We start from the raw sequence: 27,616 nt of genomic DNA, 5'->3' as shown, positions 1-27,616 counted from the left end.
GAGGGAGAGGGAGAGGGAGAGGGAGAGGGAGAGGGAGAGGGAGAGGGAGAGGGAAAGAGAATTCCAAGCAGATTCTTCACTGTCAGCGCAGAACCTTACTTGGGGCTTGATCTCATGAATCAAACCATGAGATCATGGCCTGGGATGAAATCAAGAATCTGACCCTCAACAAACTGAGCTACCCAGGCACCCCTCTATTTGCTTTTAAAGGGGAAAGGGAAACAGCAGTCATCTTAGCACCCTGCACTTCAATTGGAAACTTCCTTTTTTGAGGCCTAAATGCAGTTCTGACTTGATTAGAACTCTCAACAGATAAAAGGTATTTTCCAAGCCAGGCCCATGCTGCAAAATATAAATGATCTTCCTTGTAAGTGATTCCAGGGTGGTTTTGTGACTTTACCAGCACAATTCAAAGTTAATCCTGAGACCTTTACTGAAGCCATTTGGAGAGCAATGCTCTTTTTCCTTCTGGGCTTGAACCTGGGACAATCTAAGTCAGAGGCTGCTGGAAACCCAACCAAGAATGAAGTTTTAACTCAGAGACAGAGCCCAGAAATGAAGAGAAAGTTTCCTGGATCCTGCTGTTCCTAAGGCCAACACACATCTGGGTTTTTCAAGTTAGGTAAGTGAACAGACTCCCTTTTGTTGACTAAGGCAGTTTGAGTTGGGTTTCTGTCACTGGAAACTGATAAAGTCCTGACTAGTTCAAGCCCAGTGCCCCCAAAGGTTTTGTTTCATCCCCAAATTTAAAAAAAGGAACCCCAAAGAAGATGGTCAGAGGAAAAACATTGCATTTTAACTTCAATTCCTGGAAATGAGACCTGAAGGCACTTCCATTTCTATTTTGGCTCCTGTGGTTGCCATCACTCTGCTCCAATCAACCACAATTCTAATTCCTGACTTCAGCGAATAGAAGAACACGTGCATTCTCATATAGATACAGGGAACCAACCTGGATAATTTTCCCAATAAACCAAGGTACCGGCTGGAGTTTCATCTTTTTGATGTTCTCATTCAGCACTTCCATAAAAACTTCATAGTCTGGCTTTGGAAGAACAACTCCAGGAAACAAATCTGATATAATTCCCTGTTAACAAGAATTCGAGAGAAGATGGAAAGGGTGAATTGTCAGGGGGTATGACCTCGACATTTTCTGAAAATGAGATTCACAGACAGCAGAAGTCTTTGTAAAATTCCAAACCTCATTTTTCTATGCCAAAACTCATCCACAATTGCAAATTCCAACACAATCTGTAAAATATGATTTCTCTCCCAAATAATTTAAAAAGCCCTCAAATATTTATTTATTTATTTTTTTCAACGTTTATTTATTTTTGGGACAGAGAGAGACAGAGCATGAACGGGGGAGGGGCAGAGAGAGAGGGAGACACAGAATCGGAAACAGGCTCCAGGCTCTGAGCCATCAGCCCAGAGCCTGACGCGGGGCTCGAACTCACGGACCGCGAGATCGTGACCTGGCTGAAGTCGGACGCTTAACCGACTGCGCCACCCAGGCGCCCCAAAAGCTCTCAAATATTTAATAAGTCTGTATTATCTTCCAGTTATTGTACTAGGAATGAATTAGATAGTCATAATTTCTGTCTCTATGGAGCTCACAGCCTGATAAGGAAGAGAGGAATTAGAATAATTACAAAGGAAAACTACATTTGGTTAAAAAAAAAAAAAACCTACCCCAAACCAATGGCAGATATTATTCTATCAGTGAAATCATTTTTATTAAAATCAGGAACTAGGGGAGTCTGGGTGGCTCAGACAGTTGGGCATCCAACTTGGGCTAAGGTCATGATCTCACGGTTCATGAGTTTGAGCCCCATGTCAGGCTCTGGGTTGCCAGCTCTGAGCCTGGAGCCTGCTTGGGATTCTGTGTCTTCCTCACTCTCTAACCCTCCCACCCCTTCACAAAAATAAATAATAAAAACATTTTAAAAATTTTAAACCAGGAACTAGACAGGGATAGTGCTATCACATTATCTAACTTTTGGGGGAGGGTATCTGGTGGTGGGAGTGCTGGCTGGAGATGGAGAGGGTGCCAGAGAAATAGTTCATCTTCAGAAACTGAGTCCCAGCACTTGGCCAAGGTCCCAAAGCACTGCATACCTGAAACAGAGGGACATCTTGAGCCAAGAACTTGGCCAGGTTGACATCAAGCAAGGCCCGGAGCAACAGGACACTCTCATCCTCCTCGGGATACTTGAGCTTCAGGTTGCCAGCAGCAGTGAGCACAGACTTGACTGCACGCATGCCATAGTCATAGTGATGCTGTGAGGACAGCTGCTCCGAGCACAGACGGTAGGTTGCGACAATTTTCTGGGCGAGACTGGGAGGGCAGAGACATGTCTGCAGACTGCCAGAGAGGACCAGCTCCTGCTCATCAGACATTCCCAACATCCCTGTATCCTGTCCCTTCAGGAACCAGACCTATTCATGGACTTGATGGAGAAGCCCCATCATCTGAAGTCCTTTTAACAGTTACCAGGATGAGCTAAGGAAGAGTTCTCTTTCAAAGTTTGGAGGAAAAAGAGTAAGCATACACACATGTGTATACAACCTACTATACAAGAAATTGTATGGGTATATACTTTTATGTGTATATGTGAATATATGAGCACACACACATGCACAAACACACATTTTGGAAGAAACATCAAACTATCAACAATATTAACCCCTGGAGAATGGAACTCAGGGTCACTGAGAAGAAACTTGCTTTTTTCACTTCTATAACCTAACAATTTTTTCCCATATCCATTAAAGTCAATAAACGGGGGAGCCTGGGTGGCTCAGTCAGTTAAGTGCCTGACTTCGGCTCAGGTCACGATCTCACAGTTCGTGGGTACGAGCCCCGCATTGGCCTCTGTGCTGACAGCTCAGAGCCTGGAGTCTTCTTCAGATACTGTGTCTCCCTCCCTCTCTGCCCCTTCCCTGCTCACACTCTGCGTCTCTCTCTCTCTCAAAAATAAAATAAACATTAAAAAACATTTAAAGTCAATAAATGTTATGCTGTTGACAATGTTAATTCTAAATCATATTAAAAATTTCCTCTTTAATCTTGGAATAATTTCATGTTTTAAAGTCTTGCCTTAAGCTGTGTGTGTGTGTGCGTGTGTGTGTGTACACAGAGTTGGGATAAAGAGAAGATGAGTGGCCGATTTCTTTAGCAGAAGTCCACGTATATATAAAGAGAGAGGAGGCTCTTTCTTGGGAATTTGGACCATTTCCTGGTCAGGACCAAAGCCAGGGCTAAGTTGCTGTCACATCAACAAGGGAGCCAAAGTCCATTTCTTGTTTCTTTTTTTCTTCCAATGGGCAACCTAACTTGAATCCACCACACAAAAGGCACTCTTTCAGGACCTTTAGAACCTACTGGAAAGCCAATATCACATACCTTCTGGAGTCCAGAAACCCCATGGAATAGAGGGAAATTTCCCCAATGAGGGCGTAATCTGGCACCATCATGGCAACTGTCCGGAATAAGGCCTAGAAAACAAATGGCCAGAAAAGAAAAGAAAAGAAAAGAAAAGGCCACTGAGAACCTGAACACATCCAGCAAACTCTGGGAGAAGGTGTATTTACAGATACAAAGAGAAGCAGGAAAGTCATTCACACCATTCCAGTGAAATCAAGGAAAGAAAAGCAGGAGGACAAGTCAATGCCAAAAGACTGTCTTTGTTGGGCAGATCCACTGCCCAGCTAACCTCCCCACTGGCCCTGTCTATGTACATGTTGCCACAATGGGTCCCTCAGTGGTTACGTGGAAGGCCTTAGGTGCTGGTATTCTAATAACACCTCATTTCCCTATGCCAAATGAGTACCGTTCAACTATCAGACCTTTCCTTTGTTCATTAAGGACAGAGGAAGTCATTTAGGAATGCAGGACCAATATATATCTGAAGAATCTTGATGTCAAACAGATACTGATCTGAGTACTTGTACTGCTGCCTATTGGCTGTGGGCAAGTAATTTCCCTCTAGTTATTTCACCTCAAAATGGGCCAACAACTGTATTGTTCTCATGAGAACAAATGATATCATATGAGTGAAGTGCTTAGAACAGTGTGTGGCACATAAGTGAGTGTTCAATAAGCATCAGCTATTGTTATTACCTTAGATCTTACAGAAGTCCAAACAGTCAGTTACAGGTAGAGCCAGGACTAGAACCCAGGCTTCCTGACACCACCCCCTGGTGATTTCTGCTATACCACACTATCTCACGAAAGCTGCTTATACAGACTTGACAGGGTTGCTGGCTGGGAGGGGTGTGGCAGGGGGTGGGGGGGATTATAACCGTTGGGTGGTAAAAATGAGAAATGTGGGTCCAAATTGCACTTTGGTGCTCATTGGCCTATCCTGGCCTAGACGGGAGGAGTCATTACTAAGGATCTCCCTGACTCTTTTCCATTTGGGGGACAGTGAGAAGAAGTGTCTGAATAAGATCGCAGAGCACTAATCAGACGCGTTTCTGGCACATGAAGTACTCATATGGGTTTGTCTGGGTCTCTCTTGTGTCTTCCACTCTTGTGTTTTGTGAATTCCACTCATGGAATTAATAACGTAGAGGAAAATCCATAAAGAAGCAGGCCTAGAAGTCTCTCTCTGGTCCCTCTTTTCATGCAGTTGGGGTGCTAGGGTTTCCTCGTACAGGAGATCCAGCCATTTTGTACTTTGGGTTTTTTCCTTCCATCAGAGCACAGTCTACAGCCTATTCCCTTGAAGATGGCCTGGTTGACTTTCCCTTCAGAGGCACCTTCCTTCTCTACTAGCAGCAGGACCAGTAGCTGTTACCATGGCTACAACTCAGGCCAGCTCAGCAGTAGGCACTGGGGACATACATACTTCCTTGTCCTCTCTGCAGCTGGTTGGAACAGCCTGTTTTGATATGGACACCACTTCAGCTTAAGCAGGCTGGTAATGAAGAGGACCTCCATGTGGTTCTGCCTAGGTTTCCCAGAGTTCTCTGTGACTACCTTTGATGCTGTCTTATGAGATGTTTTTGTTTGGCCTACAGTGATTTTTTTTTTTTTTTTTTTTTTTTTTTTTTTTTTTGCATTTAGCCAGGATCATAACAGTCAGATTACATGTAAAAATCCAAATGTCTGGCTTTTCCTGAAAAATGAGAAGATGTGACAATTCCTGCTTGGCAACAGTAGGCTGGCGGCTAAGGGCTGCTCCCTCTAGAGGGGGCATTTGTCAGAGTCCCTACCAAGCCCAGCTGGTTCCTCTCATTGACCTCCTGTAGACAACAGAAATAGTGACTCTTGTTCTAGTGTTGTCTTCTAATTGCCATTGTTCATTATGGATATATGCCCCTCCCCCACGAGACATTGTTGGGGCAACAGTTAGGTTCTGGGGACTAACTTACTATCATTGTTGCTCCACTATTAATTCTCACAGCTGAAAAATGTCACCCATTATTTGCCTTCTCTGTGAGATCTTCTGTTACCTCCAGAGGTTTCTACACCATAAAATACACGCAGAATTTATACACGCTCACGTTTACCTTGAGGTTATCTGGCAGCTCAGCCCTGCCAGCATATCCAGGGTTCATGGTGATGAAGACAGCGCAGGTTGGGTTCAGAAGGAGCTCAGTGCCTTCAAAGATGAATGTCTTTAGCTTCCGGATAATGGCTTGCTGAATGCTGAGAATCTGCTGAGCCACCACAGATAGCACTTCTACCTGGAGTGAGAATAGTGGGCAGATGTGAGCTCTTGCTCTGACAGCCACCACCCAACTCTGCCAGAGTCTCCTTCACTTAGCAATGAAAAAACCCAATCACCTAAAAACCAGACCTTCACCTTCAAAATTACAAGAATGATTTGGGGTTTTGGTAAAGAAAAAGAAAATTGATGTGTGTGTGTGTGTGTGTGTGTGTGTGTGTGTGTTACTAGTTTCCATAGTATTTTATCTCTGTTCCAGCACCTAGCATAATGCTTGACCCATAGTATGTACTCAGTGTTTATTGGTTCCCATTGCATGTTTACATTTCCTGACCTAAATTCCCTACCCAAATAGAATTAATCACCCCCTCTCTTTTGTGATGCCTCTTTTGTACCACTACCATAGACTTCTATCATATTCTATGTGCTTCACTTACTTTTTATTTCCCTTTGCTAAATTCTAACACTCAGAGGGCAAAATCATTTCTTACTTATCTTTGTGTCATGAACAATTGCGGAGTATCTGACATATACTAGCTACTCAATAAATTTTTGAATGAGGGACCGAAGGAATGAATATACTGAGGATCCATATGTATATAAAATATGCACTTTGTCTCCTTGGGACTGTTTTTGTTTAGTTCATTGAGTACTTACTCTGTGCAACAGTCTTAGAGGAGACATAAGGCACTGTCACTGAGCACCTAAGAGCCCAGAAAAAGGCCCCTGCATATCCAATCCCTGCTCTGTAGTCCTGTTGCAGCATTACCTCAATTCTGTTGAACTCATCAAAGCAGGCCCATGCTCCAGCCTGGGCCAGTCCCTTGAAGAACTTCCCCATGGCTTTGTAATCCAGACCATCTGAGCAGTTGAAGACCACACACTAGAGAAGGAGAATGTGGGCACCATTAGGGGTGGGTTCCCTCATATCTGAATTACCCTGCACCATAAAACACGGGTGTGGCTCTTCTCTTCCTATTCCACTGTAGGAGCTGGGGCCCAACTATGCCTCCCTCACCCTTAACCATCTTGAACTTAATGCCCACTCCCCTGATAGGAGTCTAGACAGGGATGACAAGAGAGGGTGAGAACAGACAGCATTTCCCTACCTGTTTGGCCAAAGCTTTGGCCAGATCTTTTGTGGTTTCTGTCTTTCCTGTACCAGCTGGTCCCTCCGGAGCTCCCCCAAGGTTCAGCTTCAAAGCCCCCATCAGTGTCCTAAGGGAAGAAAATAAGAATTCGGTGCCCAAGTCCTAAGACACAGGGAAGAAAGAGACTTTTGCTTTATTTTGTTTTGACTCCTACAAATAGCTTTAAATTTTTTCCCTGATTATATGACCAGGATATCATCATTGTAAAAAATTCTGTTTTACTCAGTACTGTAATCTTAGAGCCTGGTGCATGGGTGGCACCCATAAACATTTGTTTTAATGAATGATTGAATGGATAAATGAATACATACACAAATGAATCAAATAAAGGTAAAAAATCTTCACAAACTCCACACATGAAAGATTACCAGTTCTAATGGAGTGGTGAAAATAAATCCATTTCTCCCACTAGATTATGAACTCTTGAGTTCAGGACCTGTATTTGATTCAGTTTGATACAGTAGGGGCAAAATAAATATTAGAAATTAATGATGTGTTAAGTGTGGCGCTACAGTCCATTGTATGGGCCTCTATAGTTTCAGTTAACACACCATCTTCTAATCATCTATCTCTCTCCCCTGACCCCATTAGATTGAGGGTTTCTTGAGGTCATGCATGGGGCACAGGAGACTTTAAGAAATGACTAGTGAATAATGAAACAAATGAATGAAGAACAAAAATCCAGAACACAGAAAACAGGTGTTTGAGGACTTTCAAAGGACAAAATACTCAGGAATTGTCTTTTTAATTAAAAAAATTCCACTTTAAGGAATATACAAAATCAAAGAAAATCTAAACATCACAAAGTTGACACATTCACAAAGTTCACATTTCTAATGTTATGAATACCAAGGAAAGTGGAAAAGCACTTTGCTGAGCATAGAATGACTACGTCTCTCCATCAGACTGGCTGGCTGAGCTTGGAGACTCCTTGCCTGAGTCCTTCACCTGGCCCCTTTTGATTCTTTCGTCTATGGGATCTCCAGGCACCATCTTGATTCCTGCCACTGGAGAGCTTTCTACTTAAATACTGTGGCATTTTTTTTAAAAAGTTCATTTATTTTGAGAGAGAGAGAGAGAAATAGAGCACAAGCAGGGGAGGGGCAGAGAGAGAGAGAAAGAGAGAGAGAGAGAACCCCAAGCAGGCTCTGCATTGTCAGTGCAGAGCCCGATATAGGGCTCCACCCCATGAACTCTGAGATCATGACCTGAGCTGAAATCAAGAGTCGACGCTCAACTGACTGAGTCACCCAGGCACCCCAGTACTGGGGCATTTTTAAGGACAGGCATCAACATTCTGCTTGTTGGTTTGGCCACATTAATTTGCATTAGGATTCCTACTGGGTTCTCATTTCTGGCCTAAGGGCTAATTTCCACGCCTGTTGTGGGACCATGATAATTAAGGACAAAATTCTACAATCTGAGTATCTGAAATGTAGAGGGTAAAGGTTACAAACTCAAGATGCTCCACACCTTGTTCCCCAGAAGGTTTTCCTTCTGGCATTCTATTCACCCTTCAGGTCTTGGGGGAGGCCCAGAGGTTACCTGTAGCAGCGGTCGGTGAGGGGTGTAATCACCAGCCGGGGGGAGTTCCCCAAGTACTCATAGCCATATAAGACTTCTGTGGTGATCATCTGCACCTGTACATCCTTTGAATCCCAGTAGTAACGCAGCTGGGAGATCCACTGGAAATCATTTAGATCACAAATATTATCCTCAGATAACTTGGCCACCACGTCGCGAGCTATTGGAACAGATGCAGATGTGGAAACACACAAATGCAGAGCCATCAGCATACTCATATGTCCAGAGACTGCTCAGGATGTCAGGACATTATCCAGGCCACCCTTCACTATCCAAACAGTTTCAGGCTCAACTAGCTTCCCTGCCCACTCCTATCCTACAGGCAGCAATATCTTTCAGAAGCTGGACTTTGCTTCTCCCAAGAAGCCTGGCAGAGAACATGCTACATTGTCTTCTCTCAGTACAGCAGAGGCATTAAAAGTGCGTACTCTGAAGTCAGACTGCCTGGATCCAAAGTCTGGTTCTGCCATTAACTAGCTACGTGACTTTGAGCAGGTTGCGCAACCTCTCTCTTGAGTTGCATAATCTGTAAAATGGGGATAACATAGTACCCACCTTCTAGGGTTATTAGAAGGTTATTATGAGGATTAACTGTATATACAGTTTACCTTTGAACAACGTAGGGGTTGGGGTGCCTAACCACTGTAGAGTCAAAAATTTGCTTATAACTTTCAACTCCCTTCAAACCTAATTACTAATAGTCTACTCTTAGACTGGAAACCTTACAGATAACAAGTGGCCAATTAACACATATTTTGCAAGTTATATGTATCATATACTGTATTCTCACAACAAAGTAAGCTAGAGAAAATATTATTATGAAAGTCATGAAGAGACAATACATTTACAGTACTGTATTGTACTTATTGAAAAAATTTGCTTCTACGTGGACCTGTGCAGTTCAAACCCAGGTTGGTCACAGGCCAACTGTATACACAGACATGTATATACACACATATGTACACATACATGTGTACATATATAAATATATATCCACATATATATGCAGATACAGATAGATGAAAGAAAGAAAAAAGGAAAGATTATATAAATACTAGCTATTGTTATTGTTCCTAAATTCTGGGGGGACTGACCTGGAGAGATTTGCAATATGTAGTTACCCCAAATGCTATCAACTCCCCAATATGGTCCTTTTGACCCTGTTCCAGGCTTCTAGGATATCCTAGGAGAATACAGTCAGCTTGGCCTGATGCAGTTGGCAAGGGAAGGGGTCCCTAGAACCCATGGTTACCTATAGTCTTCCCATCTTGGGATGGAAAGATGGGAGATATACTTCTGGGTGTCCTTCTTTCTCTCATAGGATTATGAGCCTAATTTAATTTTCTCACAGTTACGGGAGCCCTGAAGTTGAAGAATAAATAAAGGTTTACGAGAATCATTAGTTATTTTTTATGGAATGCTTGGATGAGAGCTATTGAGATCTCATAACTAGGACAGTAGCCTGAATTTAGTATCTCAGAAACATAACTTTGCAAAGCGATGCTTCTGTTAGTCTACTGCCCCTCTGTGAAGAGAAGTCTTCTTCACGACAGTAAAATCCAAAACCCTCCGGAGAAGAGTCCTTGAAGATTACACCAATAGCTCTTCCGTCCTTCCTGAGGAATGTAATTCCCCTCCAGGTTCTTCAGAGAAACCACAGAGTAGTAGCAGGAGTAGGGGTCTCCATGAGGGATCCAAGAGGAAGATGACTCTCAAGGGACTGAGTATGGGGAATGCCTGCATGATGCAGCATGTGTGTGTGTGTGTGTGTGCACGCGCGTGTACGTGTGCGTGCCTGAGTGTGTATGTGCAAATGTGTGAACACAACCATTCTGGGAAACCCTGGGCAGTAACCACACATGCACTTCTTACTCCTAGTAGATGAAGTTCGCATTCTCCCTTCTCTCTCCCTGATTTCATGCTTGTCTATCCAAGCAAAATTAGATAGAAATGAGCATCAATCTTAAGGAGAACAAGATGCCACAAAATGCCAGGAGGCAGCTGGGTGTATGAACAAGAGAGACACTGTTTCCAGGCAACCAGATAGTCCAGCCCTAGTTTCCTTGGTGGTGATGGAGTGAGGGTGAGGGGGTGGTTTGTTTTATATAAAGGCCCCAGTTCTTCCTCCTCCTCCTCTCCTTTTTTTAAAAAAAATTTATTTTTTATTTTTTTAAATTTACATCCAAATTAGTTAGTATATAGTGCAACAATGATTTCAGGAGTAGATTCCTTAGTGCCCCTTACCCATTTAGCCCACCCCCCCTCCTACAACCCCTCCCGTAACCCTTAGTTTGTTCTCCATATTTATGAGTCTCTTCTGTTTCGTCCCCCTCCCTGTTTTTATATTATTTTTGTTTCCCTTCCCTTATGTTCATCCGTTTTGTCTCTTAAAGTCCTCATATGAGTGAAGTCATATGATTTTTGTCTTTCTCTGACTAATTTCACTTAGCATAATGCCCTCCAGTTCCATCCACATAGTTGCAAATGGCAAGATTTCATTCTTTTTGATTGCCGAGTAATACTCCATTGTGCATATATATACCACATCTTCTTTAACCATTCATCCGTCGATGGACATTTGGGCTCTTTCCATACTTTGGCTATTGTTGATAGTGCTGCTATAAACATGGGGATGCATGTGTCCCTTTGAAACAGCACACCTGTATCCCATGGATAAATGCCTAGTAATGCAATTGCTGGATTGTAGGCTAGTTCTATTTTTAGTTTTTTGAGGAACCTCCATACTGTTTTCCAGAGTGGCTGCACCAGCTTGCATTCCAATTTTTTTTTTAAAGGAATTGCTGGAAGGCATTATCTCTCACCCGTTCTCTCCCTGCATACACTGCCCATTTCTAGTCTCTTGGGTTTGGAATCAGACAAAGAATTACCATTAAATCAATGACATCAAATTACAAAACAGCTTCTGCTACTTAGTAGCTGTATTCCTCTCTGGTGAGTTATTTAACCCTCTAAGCCTCAGGTTCTTAATTTGTTAAGTGTGTATAAGAACAAGATAATGTACGTCAAGCACTGAGCACAAAGCCTCGTGCCTGGTGGGTATTCAAAAATATTAGCTATGGTCAGCCTCAAGAAAATGTTCCAAGTTGGTGAATCTTAGAAATGGCTTTGGCCATCATGGTCTCAGTGAGAGGGCCCTGCTTAGGGGTTCCCTGGAAATAAGGGTGGGGATGGGAGAGAAAAGGAGGTGGAGATTCATAGAAGCCTTGACTTCTTATTCCCTCACCTTACTTACAGTTAGAGAACCCTCTCCCTAACAGGAAAGGAGACCCTGAATCACTCCATCCAGGAGAATGGAGAGCAGCAAGCCTGGTTGCTATTCCTAGACAGTCAGAAATGCCAGAGAAGCCTCCTTGCTCACCATGGACATCGATGACCGTGAGGGCCCCGAGGGTGAGTCGAGCCCCACTGCTTAGCTTCCCTCGAACCAGCTGGACAATCTGTGCGATCTGATTGTTGCTCTTTTTCAGAAAATCCTGGCAGGGGCACAGGAGGGGACATCTGGTTAAACTGGATTCTTCTCTGTAATCCCCTCTTGGGGAATGGCGCCATCCACCAGCCCATGGCCCAAGCCATCCCTCCAGCAACCTTTCCCTCACTCTCTTCATTAACCTCAAGACAAATTTCAAATGCATTATGCTAACTGAAAGAAGTCAAATTGGAAAGGCCAGATATCTTGATTTTATTGTTATGATACTGTGGAAAAGACAAAATGGAGGAGGAGACAACAGCTTGGTAGTTGCCAGAGGCGTGGAACAGGGGAAGGGATTGCTACAAAGGGAGTGAGGGAACTTTGGGGGGCATGCAACTGTTCTGTATCTTGATTGTGATGGTGGTTACACGAATGTATGTGTTGAAACTCAGAACTGTACACTAAACAGGGTGAATTTTACTGTATATAAATTATGCAGTAAATCAGAATTTTAAAAAATGGAAACTTTTTCAGATTAAAGGAGACACAGGAGATGTGAAAAGTAAATGTATGTAAACCATGATCCTGGAACAGATTAGATAAGAATGTATCTTGCATCAATGTTGGTTTCCTGATTTGGATAATTATAATCATATTGTGGCTATTTAAGATGTTAATTTTGGGTGAATCTGGATATGAGAACTCTTTGCATTATTTTTGCAACATTATTTGTGAGTCTGACATTACTTCGAAATAAAGAGTTAAAAAATACAAATACATTTTAAAGAGGAAAAAAAGTGAGACCACCTTAGGTCCATAGCTCACCTTCCCCACTTCCTAGCTATGCAGTTCTGGGCAAAATAGAGTAACTGCTGAGTCTTAGTCTCCTGTTCTGCCGAGTCTAGATAATTTCAGCTATCTCTTGGAGCTGTTTTGAAGATTAAATGAAATGGCGAAGCACTTGGCACAGTGTGAATAAAGCATCCAGTAAATACTGATGGTTGATGGTTGTTATTATTATTAATAAGGTACCTGACACATAGCCAAAAAAAAAAAAAAAAAAAAAAAGCCTTTTCAATGCCTCCCCATTGCCCTTGCTGTGAGTCTGGAAAACTCTTGGTGATGCATCTTTTTTTTTTTTTTAAGATTTTATTTTTAAGTAATCTCTACACCCAGTGTGGGGCTCAAACTCACAACCCCAAGATCAAGAGTCCCATGCTCTGCCAACTGAGCCAGTCAGGCACCCCTCCCCACATCTTTCTTAACCACACTCATTCCACAGCTATTCTGGACCAAAGTGCCTTCAGTTGCTGGAATGCACCACATTTTTCATCTTCAGACTTTTGCACATTGTGGTTTCTCTCTCTCTCTCTCAAACACTTTCTCCTGTTTTTTGCTTGGCTAATCCCTGTTTATATTTTAGGTCTCCTCTTAGGCACCATTTTCCTGGAAAATCATCTCTAATCCTAACCTCTCTCTTCTCTCCTTCCTTCCCATGCTTCTTGAATCCCTAAGCTTTCCTTATCATACTCCTACTGAAGAGACTTTTTATCTCCCCCACTAGACTGTAAATTCATGAGGACAGGGACCATGTTGCTTTGATTCACTTCTAATTCCCTTTGCCTAGTAGCATCATTTCAGCACAGGGCAGATGTCAAACAAATATTTATTAAAGGAATACTGGATGCATGGATGGATGCATGGATGGTGATCCTGTACCAACATTTGCTTCCTTTAAGACACTGAGCCACATCATTCAACACACAGGTACTCTATGGCACTGATGTGTGATGGGAAGCAGGCTCTCCTTTTACAGGTAGGAAAACTGGGGCACAGAGATACAGTCACAAAAATCATAATTTTTTAGTGTTTCAAAAGTGTGAAATGAAATACATGAAAGCAGTCAGCAAGTGTAAAGTATATTTGTAGGAATTATCAACATGGAATCTGTAGAAATTTGAAAGCTGGTTAAATACTAATGTTCTAATTTTAAGGTATAAAACAAAATATAATAAACTAAAATATTTTCTTGTCTGCAGCCAGTAATCTACAGGGGGAATAACACAAGGTCTAATGGGATAAATATGGGAAAGTATGTTTATGGTAAAAAGGTTGGGAATGGAGTTACAATTCATTTGTTCAGCAAATATTTAGCACCTACTATGTGCTCAGCATTGCAGTAACCCCTGAAGATATAATAGTGAGCAAAACAGACATAGCCTCTGCCCTGTGGGATTCATAGCCTGGTATCTAGCAGTGACTCATTTGCTAGTATTTCATTTAACTCTCCCACAGAAGAGTATGATGTTGTACTACAATGTGGTGCACTGTGGCTCATTGTAGAGCCAAGGAGACCAAGACTTAGATTAAATAACTTGCCCATGGTCACACAGCTAACAAGGGAAAGTACAAGATATGAACCCAAGTCCATCCAGGTCTTTTTTTTTTTTTTTTTAATTTTTATTTAGAGAGAGAAAGAGAGAGAAAATGTGAATACATATCGTCGCGGCCCGGGGGGGGGTGGGGAAGGACAGAGAGAGAGAGAATCCCAAGCAGGCTCTGTGCTCTCAGTGCAGAGTCCAACATGGGGCTCAAAGCCATGAACCATGACCTCAGCCAAAATTAAGAGTTGGACGCTTAACCGACTAAGCCACCCAGGCACCCCCCAAGTCCATCCAGGTCTTGAACTCTCAAGCATTGGCCTCCAAGGAAGGAATTAACTGGAAATATGCATGTCTGGATCTGAGGACAAGGAGGACTTCAACATTCTTGGTCTTAAAAGAAAGCTGAATGAAGAGTTGTAGGTGGGTTTGTGTTGAACTGCAGGTGGCAAGAAGTGGTAATGGTAAAGGAGGAGGGGAAATCAGGACCAGGTGGTATTTGGGCCCAGAAAGAAGATAAGAGGTCTCTGTTGATAGAAATTTTGCCAAGCTGACCCCTGGAAGTGAAGACTGATAAAAATTTAGTATATTACAGCCTAGTATTTCTACCTGGGAAGGATCATGAGAGGTGTTACACTAGAGAACTCCAGGATAGCCTCAATTCCAAATCCATCCCACCGTCCCCATGAAAACCCTGGCTTTCCCAATGTCAGAGTTGGATGCTATGATTTTTTCTTGTTGTTGTTCAGAAAATAGGGCTATTTTAAGTATATGTCATTCAAAGCTTAATTGAGCTTGAATCTCCTCTACAAGCTTCATGACAGGCTCACTTACTGGTAGGGTCTTTTCGACCAGGGCTTGGGACACCTCCTTGGTCCAAAAGATGGAAGAGACACAGATAACCACCTGGCCAGGCCACTGCAAGACCCACTGATTACGAGGGACCTGGAAAGGTGTGGGGGGGGGGCAGATGGTAGGGTCATTTCATCTTGTGTGACTTAAATCAATGTCTGAAAAACATCCCCCACCACCTTACCCCCTCAAGAAATACAAAATCCTCCTCCACCCTCAGAAGCTACTAGGCTTGACATCTCTGGGATTACTGATTTATGTCTTCCTCACTGAATTTTATGAAAAAGAAAAAAAAATCATCAGCAAGCTCAACTCGTTTTTTTTTCTTAAATTCCCAATCCAAGAATTTTACGCAGTTATAATCAAGGAGCTGTTTAGTGAGTTTTCATACCCATTCTTTTTGATGTCTACATAATATTGTAGTGCTGTGCCAGGTTCCTTAGCCATGCCCAGCAACTCCTCAAACTTGTTTTTAAACTATAGATTTTACAAACTAAGACCAGAGGGCTGAATCTGGCCTTGCTTCTGTTTCTGAAAATAAAGTTTTATTGTAACACAGCCATACCCATTGTTTACCTATCATCCAAGGCTGTTTTTTTGTGGCCCACAGAGCTGAAGACACTATAAAAACATTTACATTGCAGAAAATGTTTGCTGACTCTTGCTATATATATACACGCAATTGCATGAAATATTTCATACTGGTAGCCATTTTTCCTTAGTTTTTTAATTTAAAATAAATCGCAGGACAAAGGATAGGCCTTTCATTTACAATGTACTACTACCAAGAGGGACAGCAGGGTCAGTACCCTGTACTTTAGTGGGAAGGTATTAACTGAGTATTCTTTGGTTTCATGGAAAGGGTCATGGGGGTGGGGCCCTGAAAAGTAAGGCAAAAAGGCACCCAAATCAAGGAGCACAAAGACCTGATCTGCCTACATTTAGCCTTGCTAGGAGCTGGCTGAAGAGTGATTGCCACCAGCTCTTTTTCTTTTGGCTTTCTTCGGTCATACCTTCTTTCCCTAAAATTTTGGGAGTTTAATGAGTTGTACTGTTTAGGGCTTGTGTAATGGAACCTAAAAGCCTGGAAGGGAAAATGCTTAATTGGAAGGGGCTCTAAAAAAACCTCCTACCATCAATTCATTTCACAGAAAGGACTTGGCAGGGAGCAGCCAGAGGGTTAAAGCTAACCATGTTGTCTTGTCCCAGCTGCTTCCATTTCATCGGAAATATGTACATCACCCCAAAATTCACAGGGAAAGAAGAGAGGGCACAGAGGGGTCAGGTGTTACCCAACAGGATTAGCGTGGGTTTTGGTAGAAGACAGAGGGGTGGTTATAACTGATCCATTTAACCCAGAGTTGTGGTTGCTGTACCAACACCCTGGCATGTATATCCCAATTCTCATTTACCTGGACATATGCTTCGATCCCAAGTCTAATAACTTCCTGCATACTGGCAAGCATCATCTGCTCCACCTGCTGGAGCCACTTTTCCACCATGCCCTGTGGGGTGAGACAAAAAAGGAGCAAGCTAGCCAAGCCCAGAGGGACACATCATGGGCAGAACCCAAGCTCTCTCTGGACCAAGGCTGGAGGGAGGCCAAAGGTCTGACACCCCTTCAAGCCAATATTCTCTAATTATATGTTTTATATTTATTTACTTATTTATATTTTTTCATTCTAGGAAGTATGTGTCACGTAAAAGGGGAAATGGGGGATTCTTGACACACATTTCACGTAATTTTCTGAAACAGACAACTTCTCAGGAAGCAAATGACACATTTATGTTTCAGTTCATAAAATAATTGCTCATTTCTAATGAGCAGTTCTAATTCTTGCCTTATTCCAGTGGTTCCCAAACTTTGTCGTGCACTGGAATGATTTGGAGATTCTTAAAAAATATGGATACCTGACTTCCACTCCCAGCTGTTTCAATTTGTTATGGGATGCAACCTGGGCATTTGAATTTTATTTAAAGCTCTACAGGTAATTCAAATATGCATCAAATTATTCAGTTTTAGAATTTCAGGTAACTTCAGGCACCTGTGAGCTAGCTGGTATCTATTTGGTAACGTGATTCCTGGTTATTACAACTTATATGTGTGGCTGGCAAAAATGGTTAACAAAGCAAAGCCAAGAGTGCTTGTCTACTTCTAGTTGATGGTGCCATCATGTTCAGCAGAAGAGGGAGTAATTTACATCTTACTCATTATATAAGGACACTTGTATCAAAACCTGAGTAAAATGGCATTGATTCCATAATGTTTTATTGACCTTTAAAAACACCTGCCCCAGAAAGCTGTCTGACTAGATCACTTTTAATCGGGCTTTGATCATGGAGATCTGAACAGCATCGGCTGTTGGGTCTGATGCCTGTTATTGCCTCCACATGAAGTTTGGTTGAAATCCTTCCATAAATTTAGTGTGTCACTTGGATTGCAGTAAAACCCTCATCTTAGAGATGGGCAAATGGAGATTCAGAAAGATTAAGCAATTTCCCAAAGTCACATAGTCCTTAAGCTGTGGAACTCAGGTATTCCACACCCCGGCAGTATGGAAGTCGAGTCCAAGTGCTTAACCTATCAATATGCTCTCTGCTTCTCTCTGTATTGCTCTGTTAGGAGAAAAGAATGAAAATGAGTAAGAGGAGAGTTACTTTGGCTTGAGCTGGGTAGATTTTCTGTTTGAATGGAATGGTTTCTTTTTCTGAGCTTATCATGCCTACAATCTCCAGGCTGTCTGTAAACTCTAGCTTGGCAATTCCTTCGAAGCACTTCTTCAAGTGTGGCTGCACGCGGAGGGGGTCCTTGGTCTCTGACAAGATCTCCAGCAGCTCATCGTTTGACAGGAAGAAGAACCTATTTTAAAGCAAAAGAAGATGGCAACTGGAATCTCTTTTGAGAACCTCTTTTCCCAAGAAGGTGATACTCCCCAACAGATAGATGACACCCGTGAACACCAGATATATTCTAGAGTCTTCTGTAAAGCATAGAGGGTGGAGACAGTTTTGACTCAGAGTAAGACAAAGGATGAAAGCTGGTATATGTGAGTTTAATATGGCTTGGGGGCAGGGTGCCACCTTTTGGAGGAAACTTGGATACAGCAGTGGTTCTCAACTTCGCACTCTAGAATCACCTGTGGAGCTCAAAAAAAACCTCCAATGCTAAGGTTCCACTGCCTCGAGAATCTAATATAAGTGACTTGGGTTAGGTCTAGGGATCTATAGTTTTAAAATCCAAGGTGATTCTAATATACAATCAGTACAGAACCATTATTAGAAGGAGAGAGAAGACTTCCTTGTCTTTCCTTATCTCCAGGTATGACAGAAAATGTTAACAGTGTGAAATAAGAAGTACATTATTGACCTATCTGATGTGGAGAACAAAGGCAAAAGGAAATGTAGATAAAATTAGATTTCCTTACAACTTGCAGTCCATTGCCAAATACTTAAGACAGGCAGAGTATGATATTCCTCCAGGAACTCACAACTGTCTTAATGTTAATACTTTTCTAGAAGCAAAGGCAACCTTCACTTGACAATAGCCAGACCTCCAGGATCCTGTTAAGTCTTCTTTAACATATGAAAATCCCTTTGGAAACTTCATTTGTCTCTACTCACCTCCCCTCTCCCAGCTCCAAAGTATATAATCAATTGCTCCTCCCAATTCCAGTGCAGCTCTCTCTGTCCATGGGTCCTGTCCCTGTGCTTGCTCGCTCTTTCTTTCTTTCTTTCTTTCATTCTTTCTTTCTTTTAGAGAGAGTGAGTGGGGGAGGGGAGGGAAAAGGGAGAGGTGGGGAAAGGGTGAGGGAGGGAGAGGGAGGGAGAGGGAGGGAGAGAGAGAGAGCGAGCGAGCAGGCTCCACACGCAGTGCAGAGGCCAATGTAGAGCTCGATCCCATGACCCTGGGATTATGACCTGAGCTGAAATCAAGACCCAGACACTCAACCCACTGAGCCACCCAGGGGCTCCTCCATGCTTTAATAAAACCACATTTTTTGCACTTGAAAAATCTCAAAAATTCTTTCTTGACTGTTCACTCCCAGACCACACATCACATCACTATCTATATGGAGAGGACTTTACTTCATGTTTTAAGTTAGAAGATGGTAGAATCATTGTCTTGCTCAGGCCCTTAAGTCAGCAACCACAAACTTTTAGCAAATGTTCAATAGACAAACCTCTATTTTACAGACAAACTGTAACCATCAACCTGAAAAGTCCCATAATTGAGGGACCATATATTACAATCTTCACTGTGTATGGTCATGATATTTATGGCCATGATATTTATGGTTCCTCTTTACAAGAGGTCGAATCTATTTTTACATGTCTCAAACTTGGCCGGGCTCTGTGTCCTGCTTTGGCCTACAGACTATAGCAAACATGCATTTGTGCAAGTTCCAAGCCTAGACATTAAGAAGCCTTACAGCTTCCACTCTTGGCTGGCCTTGGGAACCCTGTGACCACCACCATGTGAATAAATTCAGGCTAGCTTTCTGGAGGATGAAAGACATGTGGCCCAACTATCCTGGCTGCTCCAGCCAAAAGGAAGCCAACCACTAGACAAGTCATTGAGGCTATCAATTGCCGGCTGACCAGGCACATAAATGAGCCCTGATGAGACCAGAAGAGCCACCCTGCTGATTCCAGCCCTATTTGCAAGACCACAGGATTATGAGCTAGATAAACAGTTGCTGTGTTAAGCTTCTAAGTTATGGGGAGGTTTGTTATGATGCAAAGCAAGCTAATGTATTATAGCTGCAATGTTGAGCAGATAGGAAGAGCGCAATAATTATTTGTTGGCTGACTAACATACCAATATCTAATGAGGATATCAATTTCTCTCACTGCCAAGGGAAATTAACACAGGTGATCTCTATGGACTCATCAAGTGTGACAATGAATAAGGCTCAAAGGCCATAAGAGTAATAATTAAATTACTTGGATAACTTAACATAAAATCATTATTTAGCACTCCATATTTTTTTTTCAACGTTTTTAATTTATTTTTGGGACAGAGAGAAACAGAGCATGAACGGGGGAGGGACAGAGAGAGAGGGAGACACAGCATCGGAAACAGGCTCCAGGCTCCGAGCCATCAGCCCAGAGCCTGACGCAGGGCTCCAACTCATGGACCGCGAGATCGTGACCTGGCTGAAGTCGGACGCTTAACCGACTGCGCCACCCAGGCGCCCCGAGCACTCCATATTTTCAAGACAAAATTAATTTCAAATATGTGAAATTATTCATTAACATTTTCAAAGTGTTTTCTGAGAGTGCATGACTTTATAAAAATGCGTAAGGAAACTGAGGTATTCATGGTGAGAGACAGAGAGAGAGGGAAAGAGGGAGGGAGAGAGAGAGAGAATAGAGTGTGCGTGTGTGTGTGTGTGTGTGTGTGTGTGTGTGTGTGTGTGTGTGTGTGTGTAATTTAGGGAGAAAAGCAGTCTCAGAGAGATTAAATAACGGGGTATCTTATACAGACTGCCTGGATTGAATTCTAGCTTGTCCATTTACCAGTCTTGTGTCTTCTGGCAAGTTACTGTTTCCTTATTTGTAAAAGGAAATAATAATAATGCTTCCAACTTCATAGGATTATTGTGAGTTTAAATAAGTTAATACATGTAAGGCACCTAGAGAAGTGTCCTGGTATATGGTAAATGCTGTGTTAGTGTTGGCTATTGCTCATATTTTTATAAGGAATAACAGGACAGGGTATAGGACTAAAAGCCCAAATCTCAGGGGTTTCCTCTTCCTAAGTTTTGTACTTCCAAGTTCAGGTTCCTTCCATGATTTGTGCTGTATTTGTGTTGTCCAAAACTGAAGCCATTAGCTGTACGTGGCTATCTACATTGCAAAATTAATATTAAATACATTAAAAATTCACTTTCTCAGGCACCCTAGCCACATTTAAAGTGCTATACAGCTACATGCACCTAATGGCTACTGTATTGGACAGCACAAATACAGAACATTCCTATCATTGTAGAAAGTTCTATCACACAATGCTGCACTACATAGACACAAGGACATTTGTAAGTCCTAAACAAACCATTTTTAAAAAATTTCTGGTGGAGGGGCACCTGGCTGGCTCAGTCAGTAGAGAATATGACTCTTGATCTCAGGGTCATGAGTTCAAGCTCCACACTGGGCATGGAGCTTACTTAAAAAAAATTTTTTTTTAAGTTTGTGGTGGAAAGCAGGAAACTAATTTTGTCTCCATAAAAGGGAACACAAAAATTTACTTTTCCTAAAAGCAAATTTGGATCAAACCAACATCCCAATTCAAGTCAAATGACATGGATAGATATCAGCAGTGAGAATCCTCTTTCTGAAACCAACCCTCTAAAATGACTTTGACTTTTACGCAGAAGCAAAAATATAAATATTTCACAAGAGTCAAATATTTAAAAACATACCTACCAGAAACTGCAAAATTTGATGTCAAAAAAACATTTAACTGTTTAGATGGCTAAATGCTTTACATGCATTATCTCCTTGATCTGCACAAATATATGAGGTAGGAGCCATTATTATATTTCTATTTTACAGTGAAGAACCTGAGGCTCAGGTAGATTTGCTAAAAGTCTCAAGATTAGTAAGTGGAAAAGCTGGGACTCAAACAGAGGTCTGTTTAACTCCCAAGTCTAGGCTCTTAATCAGGACTACTATATCCCTTCAACTGGGTATTTGACCATGATTTGGTTCCTACTGGTGTCCATTCAACCTCACTCTAAGCAATGACCAGAAAGACATGCCCTACTCCTGAAAGCTGTCTTGTGGGGAATGGAAAACCAGGAAAAAACTATGAAAAAGATTGGTAGAAGCCAACCCTCAGGATGAAAAATGTAATTCTAACTATACATGGGTCAAAAAGGTAACTCCAAACAAAAGAATAGTACTGAATACCTGGGGAAAAACAGTCTCTTCTTCTCCAGGTAATCATTGAGCCCCTTCTGGATGTCCTCTAAGAGGAGGCTGGCTTCCTGAAGCCTCTCAGCCATCCGTGGCTGGTCTGCTGCCACCAGAACCCTGGTATCTTTCACCTAGGTTCAAAAAAAAAAAAAAAAATGAGAATCACCACGGGGTTCCTAGATTCTGAGACTGATCATTGAGTATATGACCAAGCCCATCAATTGCTGACTTCCCTGCCCAGCTAACTGCCTCCTAATCCCACAAGGGTGAAAGCTCATACAACATGATCCTCTTCCTCTGGACATGGTCGACTCCTCCTTCTATAAAAACCCTCCAGGGCTCCTGAGTGGCTCATTGGTTAAGTGTTCAACTTTGGTTCAGGTCATGATCTCATGGTTCATGGGTATGAGTCTCGCATCTGGCTCTGTGCTGACAGCTTGGAGCCTAGAGGCTGCTTTGGACTCTGTGTCTCCCTCTCTCTCTCTGCCCCTCCCCTCCTTGAGTGCTCTCTCTCTCAAAATTAAACATTAAAAAATTAAAAAAAAATAAACTTTCCATTTTGTACAACTCCTTTGAGCATCCTACTATTTGTTAGATGGGATAGTGCCCAATTTATGAATTCTTTAAAAAAGCCAATTTGATCTTTAAAATTTATTCAGTGGAACTTTTGTTACTGAACACTTGCAACTGAAGAATCTGAACTAATATGGAGTTGGAGGAAGCAGGATATCATGAAAACTGGCTCCACTGGTTGGGCAATATAAATTCCCACTAACACAGATAAATATTCTTGAGATAAATTCTTTATAAATGAGCCCCAATTTGAGTACACTTGACTTCAAAAAGGAAAAAGATATCATCTCTTAATGGATACCCCTGATTGCCCTGTATGCCCAGTGAACTCATCCTAAAAGGCTTGTTTCTGATGGTGCCCCCTTTGCAGCCTTTCTTGACACTCCCAGGCAACTAAACCACTCTTCTGTGTTCTAAAAGCTGTTTATATATACTTCTTTTATAGCTTTCTTATTTACCTCTGAGTCTCTCCTCACAAGACAGTGAATTTTATGAAGGCAGAAATCATATACTAGTCATCTTCAAGTTGTTTTCTGACTGTTTATTCAATGCTGGGTATTTAATAAACATTTGTTAAATAACTAGGTAACTGAATATGGAGAACGATTTGAATTCTAAAATGATCCTCAATCTATAAAAGTTCTATTGCATTATCATGTGACACAATCTTCTACCTCATTAGGAATGAGAACTAAATCATACAAACTACTAACAGTTGCCTCTAAGGAGGTAGGCTTTCAAAAGGCCTCCACTCTCTGTATTACATATTTCTACATTTGAATTTTTAGTAACAACTTTCAAAATTAGAAAAAAATTTTAAAAATATCAAATTTGAAAAAATCTAGTTTACTTATAAATTTCAAGGGACATGGCTACGATGTGCAGTGAGGAACATCTGTACAGCATCCCACATTCCTGATGGAGAGATGTGCTAGGGAGGAAAAACTTACCGCTTGGGACATGAGTGATTTCCAGTAACTATCAACGGTGGCAAATTTCCTGCCCTCTTCTGGCATCTGGGCTATGATGTCCTCTGAGCTGAAGATCGGTTCCAGGTACAGCCAGGTGGCTTGGCATTTCAACCAGGCCTCCAAAATTTCCTGCACATGAACCAGCTTTTCTTCCCATTTCTGTGAATTTAGCATTTCATATCTGAATCATTAACCTGCCACTCTGCAACACAGACCCATTGCCTGAACAAACTGGATGGATTTATTCATTCATTTGCTTATTCACTTGTTTAAGAAAGTACTTATTATTTGCCCCCAGTGTTCTGGTCATTACTCTAGGCAATGTGGATACAGCAATGAAAAAAACAAGAGTCCTTGCCTGCATGCAGTTTTCCCAATGGAATAATATTAATAGCAGCTATAATGCTTACTTTGTGACAAGCGATGGTCTGAGTGCTTTACATATATGAAACCAGTTTAATCCAACAGATTTATGAGGGAGATACTATTACAAATCTCACTTTACAGATGCAGAAATGGACATAGAACAGTTCAAGTAACTTTCCCAAGGTCACACAACAAGGTACAAAGCCAGAATTTGAACCCGGGCAGTCTGGCTCCAGAGTGGCCTTAGCTTATGCCACTTCCACAAACACTGAGGCAAGAAAGGAGCCTAAACCCCTACCCTTATGTAGTTTATATTCTAGATTACTCTAGCTCATAAAATACTTTACAAATGTATTTTTATTCAGTGCATTAAAATCGTCTCATCTTCTCTTTTGGCAGACTACTGTAAAGGCTCAGAGTGCCATATGCTTACTTGGATGGTTATTGCTTTCAGTCTTGAGTTATATATTTTTTCCAATCAGGAAAAAGTGAGCTTCTTTGTTAACTGAACTTAAAAATCTTCTCCCTCCTCCAGCAAACCCAGAGCTAATGAGACATCAAGAACCCTCAATCTCATTTCCTCTTACCCGGCATTCTGCTTCTATTGGTTTGATGAATGGGGAGCCACACATAGTCTGGGTCTTTATCACGTGATCATCAAGTAACAGCTGAATGTCATCAACCGCACACAAGATGCTTGTACCCTATGAATAAAGATTCCCTGACCGTTCAAAACCACAAGCCCTCCCTCCCTGCCCCCCACTTTTCATGCTGATCTCCAAAGGGCCCACAGCTCAGATCTCCACCCAAGTGGGACAGAAATCTGTCTCACAGGGCATGGAATTTCTATTCTCTTCCTCGAAAGTGTTCTTAAAGACATTTATTTTCTACCTCCTTTGCAGAAATCAAACATGGTCCCAGCCCAGACCTACAACTAGTAGCTGTTGGGGACTGGGTGGGGGAAGGGCATATTATTCTAGTCCCTTCTCTATGTTCCTACTTCCACTTGCTTTGCTGGTTCTCTCTCAGGTAGGATGAGCTGCTAATCTGACTGGTTGGACCTTGACCTGTGGTTCCCATACTGTGTGCCAAGGTACCCCTGGGCGCTGCAGCAAACTAGCAGCAATTAGTTGTGGTTATTTAAAAATAAAACACAAATGTTTTTTTCTTTCCATTTACATGGATTAAAAAACACAGTTGTTGAAATGACACAAATACTTATTAAAGTTGTTTGAACCTTATTACTTCATAAACAAAGCTGTTAGGTGTTTCTTTCAGCCCGGGGAGGGGAACTATAAAAAAAAAAGGTACCGAGACACAAAGGCGCCACACACAGAAAAAAGTTTGGGAACTTCTGCCTATACATTTACTGGGCCATATTTTACTAGGAGCTCAGGTTACTGTGCTTTGGAGGTCAGCCCCTGTGAATGGCACTCTTCTTCCTCCTGGGCCACTGTGGTGAGCAAGCTGATAAGGGTCTGCCCCTGTCTGGCAGGTCTGGCCTTTCTGGCTCTGTTTTCACTTCCTTCAAGCCCACATCTGGGTGGTTAAATTGGAGCTAGGATATATTCTCTCATGTACCTTCTACCAGTAGCTCTGGGTGGTTAAATTGGAGCTAGGATATATTCTCTCATGTACATTCTACCAGTAACTCTGCATCAGAAGGTGTGTCTAGCTCTTGATAAAGTGCTACTGTGACTCCCTTTTGCTGTCGATCCTTGTCTATAGTTGTGTCAGTCCCAAACTCTGAAGATGGGCCAGGTGCAACTGACCTGTTCCCAGGTTCCCCAGGTTCAACCTCTCACCCCAGCCCAACAGCCCCTAGCAGTATCCAATCCCATCAGGTGATGTAGCACCAAGCTACTGGCACTGTCAGTGGCCTGGTCTTGCTGAAAGAGGCCCCAGTTCTCTTCCCTTACATTGGCTCAGCTATAGTTCCTATCCACGTGATCAAGGTGCCGTGACCATTCAAGTTAAAGCAGTGGAGAGTCACAAAAGATAACATGCAGCCTGGTGGACAGGGAGTTTCTTAATCTGTACTGCACGTTAGAATAAAAACCGGAGTGCTTGAAAAATACAGATTCTGTGGGTAAGAGGAGCCAGAAAGAATCAATTGCAGATTTTTTTTTTTTTTGAGATGCTCTAAGCATTGTTTACACAGGTATGCTTCTGAGAGGCCTGGGGAGCCCTCCCTGGGAGATGCTAACTCAGCAGGCTTACTCAGTTTCTTTGCACTGAGAAAGCCTGTAGCTCTCAATCAAAAGGCCTTTCTCATTTAAAAACGCACCCTTCCGGTGGGTGGGCTGGGGAGGAAGAATGACTGGCACGTGAAGGCAGATGGGAGGAAACAATCTAATGCACAGAATAGTGATTATAGACAAGACAGCAAGAAAAACTCCAAAGTTGCTAAGAAACTGGATCTTAATTGTTCCTACCACAAAAAAGAAATGATAATTATGTGACATAACAGGGCTGTTAGCTAACACTAGGGTGGTGATCATATTGCAATACATAAATGTATCAAATCAACACGTTTTACATCTCAAACTTACACAATGTTGCATGTCAATTATATCTCAATAAAAATAAATTAAAAAACAAGACGTTAGGGATCCCTCCTTCCCAAGTGCTGTTGCAATTCTGAATGACTCCCCTCTGTCACCTGCTACATAATCAAGGGGCTGCTGTCAGGGAGCTGGGCAGTTGGACTAACACTCACAGTGTCCCTGTACTTCACAAAGTTGAACGTCATGTTAACCCAGTCTAACTTCATTTTTTCCAGGTTTTTCTCCAGAGAGTATTCCTTACTGGCGGCTGCACCAATGGGCTCCAGTCTAGAGAGAACACAGCAATAGCAACATCAACAGGAGGAAGGAGGGCAGTGAAAACATGGCAGAGGAGTAATTTTGGTTCATCCTTAAGACAAATTCAAAATGCCCTTAATTTTACTAAAATGTTTAATAACACCCGGCTCTAAGACGCGCTGGTTACCTCCAGTGTTTTGCAGAGTTTCTTACCCTCAGCACCAGTGGCGTACGGGCTGTGTTATGGGCTGAATTGCATCCCCCCAAAAATCATGCGTTGAAGTCCTAAACCCCAGAATCTGAGAATGAGGGGTATCCCGTTTGGAGATAGGGTCTTTACTTTTATTTTTGAAGTTTATTTATTTGAGAAAGACAGGGGACATTGTGAGTGGGGGGAGGAGCGGGGGGGGGGGGGGGGGGGCCGGTGCGCAGAGAATCCCAAGCAGGCTCTGTGCTGCCAGCTGTGGAGAGCCCAACATTGGGCTCAAACTCACAAAACCGTTGGATCATGATCTGGGCGAAATCAAGAGTCAGATGCTTAACCCACTGAGCCAACCCAGGTGCCCCAGAGATAGGGTCTTTAAAGAGGTAGTTTAGTTATGTATAGAGTTGTTGATCACTATATTGTACATCTGAAACTAATATAACACTAATATACTGGAATTAAAATCTTAAAAAAGAGATCAGTTAGAGATAGTTCAGTTAAAATGAGGTCATTAGGATGGGTTCTAATCCAATATGACTGGGGTCCTTACATGAAATTAAGACAGACACACACAGAGGTAAGACCATGTGAGGATACAGGGAGAAAGCGGTCTACTGCAAACCAAAAAGAGAGTCCTCACAAGAAACCAATTCTGCCAATGCCTTGATCTTGGACCTCCAGCATCCAGAACTATGAGAAAATAAGT

General features: G+C 42.2%; 1 protein-coding gene across 2 annotated transcripts in view; it reads right to left on the bottom strand.

Moving 5' to 3' along the window:
• The window catches only part of DNAH3 (dynein axonemal heavy chain 3), a 176,612-nt gene that overhangs the window by 92,179 nt on the left and 56,817 nt on the right, over positions 1 to 27,616 (bottom strand). For both annotated transcript variants that reach the window (XR_005785574.1, XM_040458819.1), the window contains exons 21-35: positions 26,621 to 26,735; positions 24,489 to 24,605; positions 23,515 to 23,694; positions 21,986 to 22,122; positions 17,732 to 17,933; positions 16,486 to 16,578; positions 15,056 to 15,166; positions 11,790 to 11,904; positions 8,372 to 8,570; positions 6,785 to 6,893; positions 6,445 to 6,558; positions 5,518 to 5,694; positions 3,407 to 3,498; positions 2,119 to 2,338; positions 953 to 1,087 (exon numbers count right to left, since the gene is read on the bottom strand). Coding sequence is in view for 1 of the 2 variants with exons in the window: in XM_040458819.1 (XP_040314753.1) it covers positions 953 to 1,087; positions 2,119 to 2,338; positions 3,407 to 3,498; positions 5,518 to 5,694; positions 6,445 to 6,558; positions 6,785 to 6,893; positions 8,372 to 8,570; positions 11,790 to 11,904; positions 15,056 to 15,166; positions 16,486 to 16,578; positions 17,732 to 17,933; positions 21,986 to 22,122; positions 23,515 to 23,694; positions 24,489 to 24,605; positions 26,621 to 26,735 (2,116 nt within the window). In the remaining variant the exon portion in view is untranslated. The remainder of the gene's footprint in view (positions 1 to 952; positions 1,088 to 2,118; positions 2,339 to 3,406; positions 3,499 to 5,517; positions 5,695 to 6,444; positions 6,559 to 6,784; positions 6,894 to 8,371; positions 8,571 to 11,789; positions 11,905 to 15,055; positions 15,167 to 16,485; positions 16,579 to 17,731; positions 17,934 to 21,985; positions 22,123 to 23,514; positions 23,695 to 24,488; positions 24,606 to 26,620; positions 26,736 to 27,616) is intronic.

Source organism: Herpailurus yagouaroundi, unplaced genomic scaffold, assembly GCF_014898765.1.
Source record: "Herpailurus yagouaroundi ecotype Mexico unplaced genomic scaffold, PumYag 222, whole genome shotgun sequence".
NCBI classification, from domain to species: Eukaryota; Metazoa; Chordata; class Mammalia; order Carnivora; family Felidae; genus Herpailurus; species Herpailurus yagouaroundi.
This window is presented reverse-complemented; position numbering and strand designations above follow the sequence as displayed.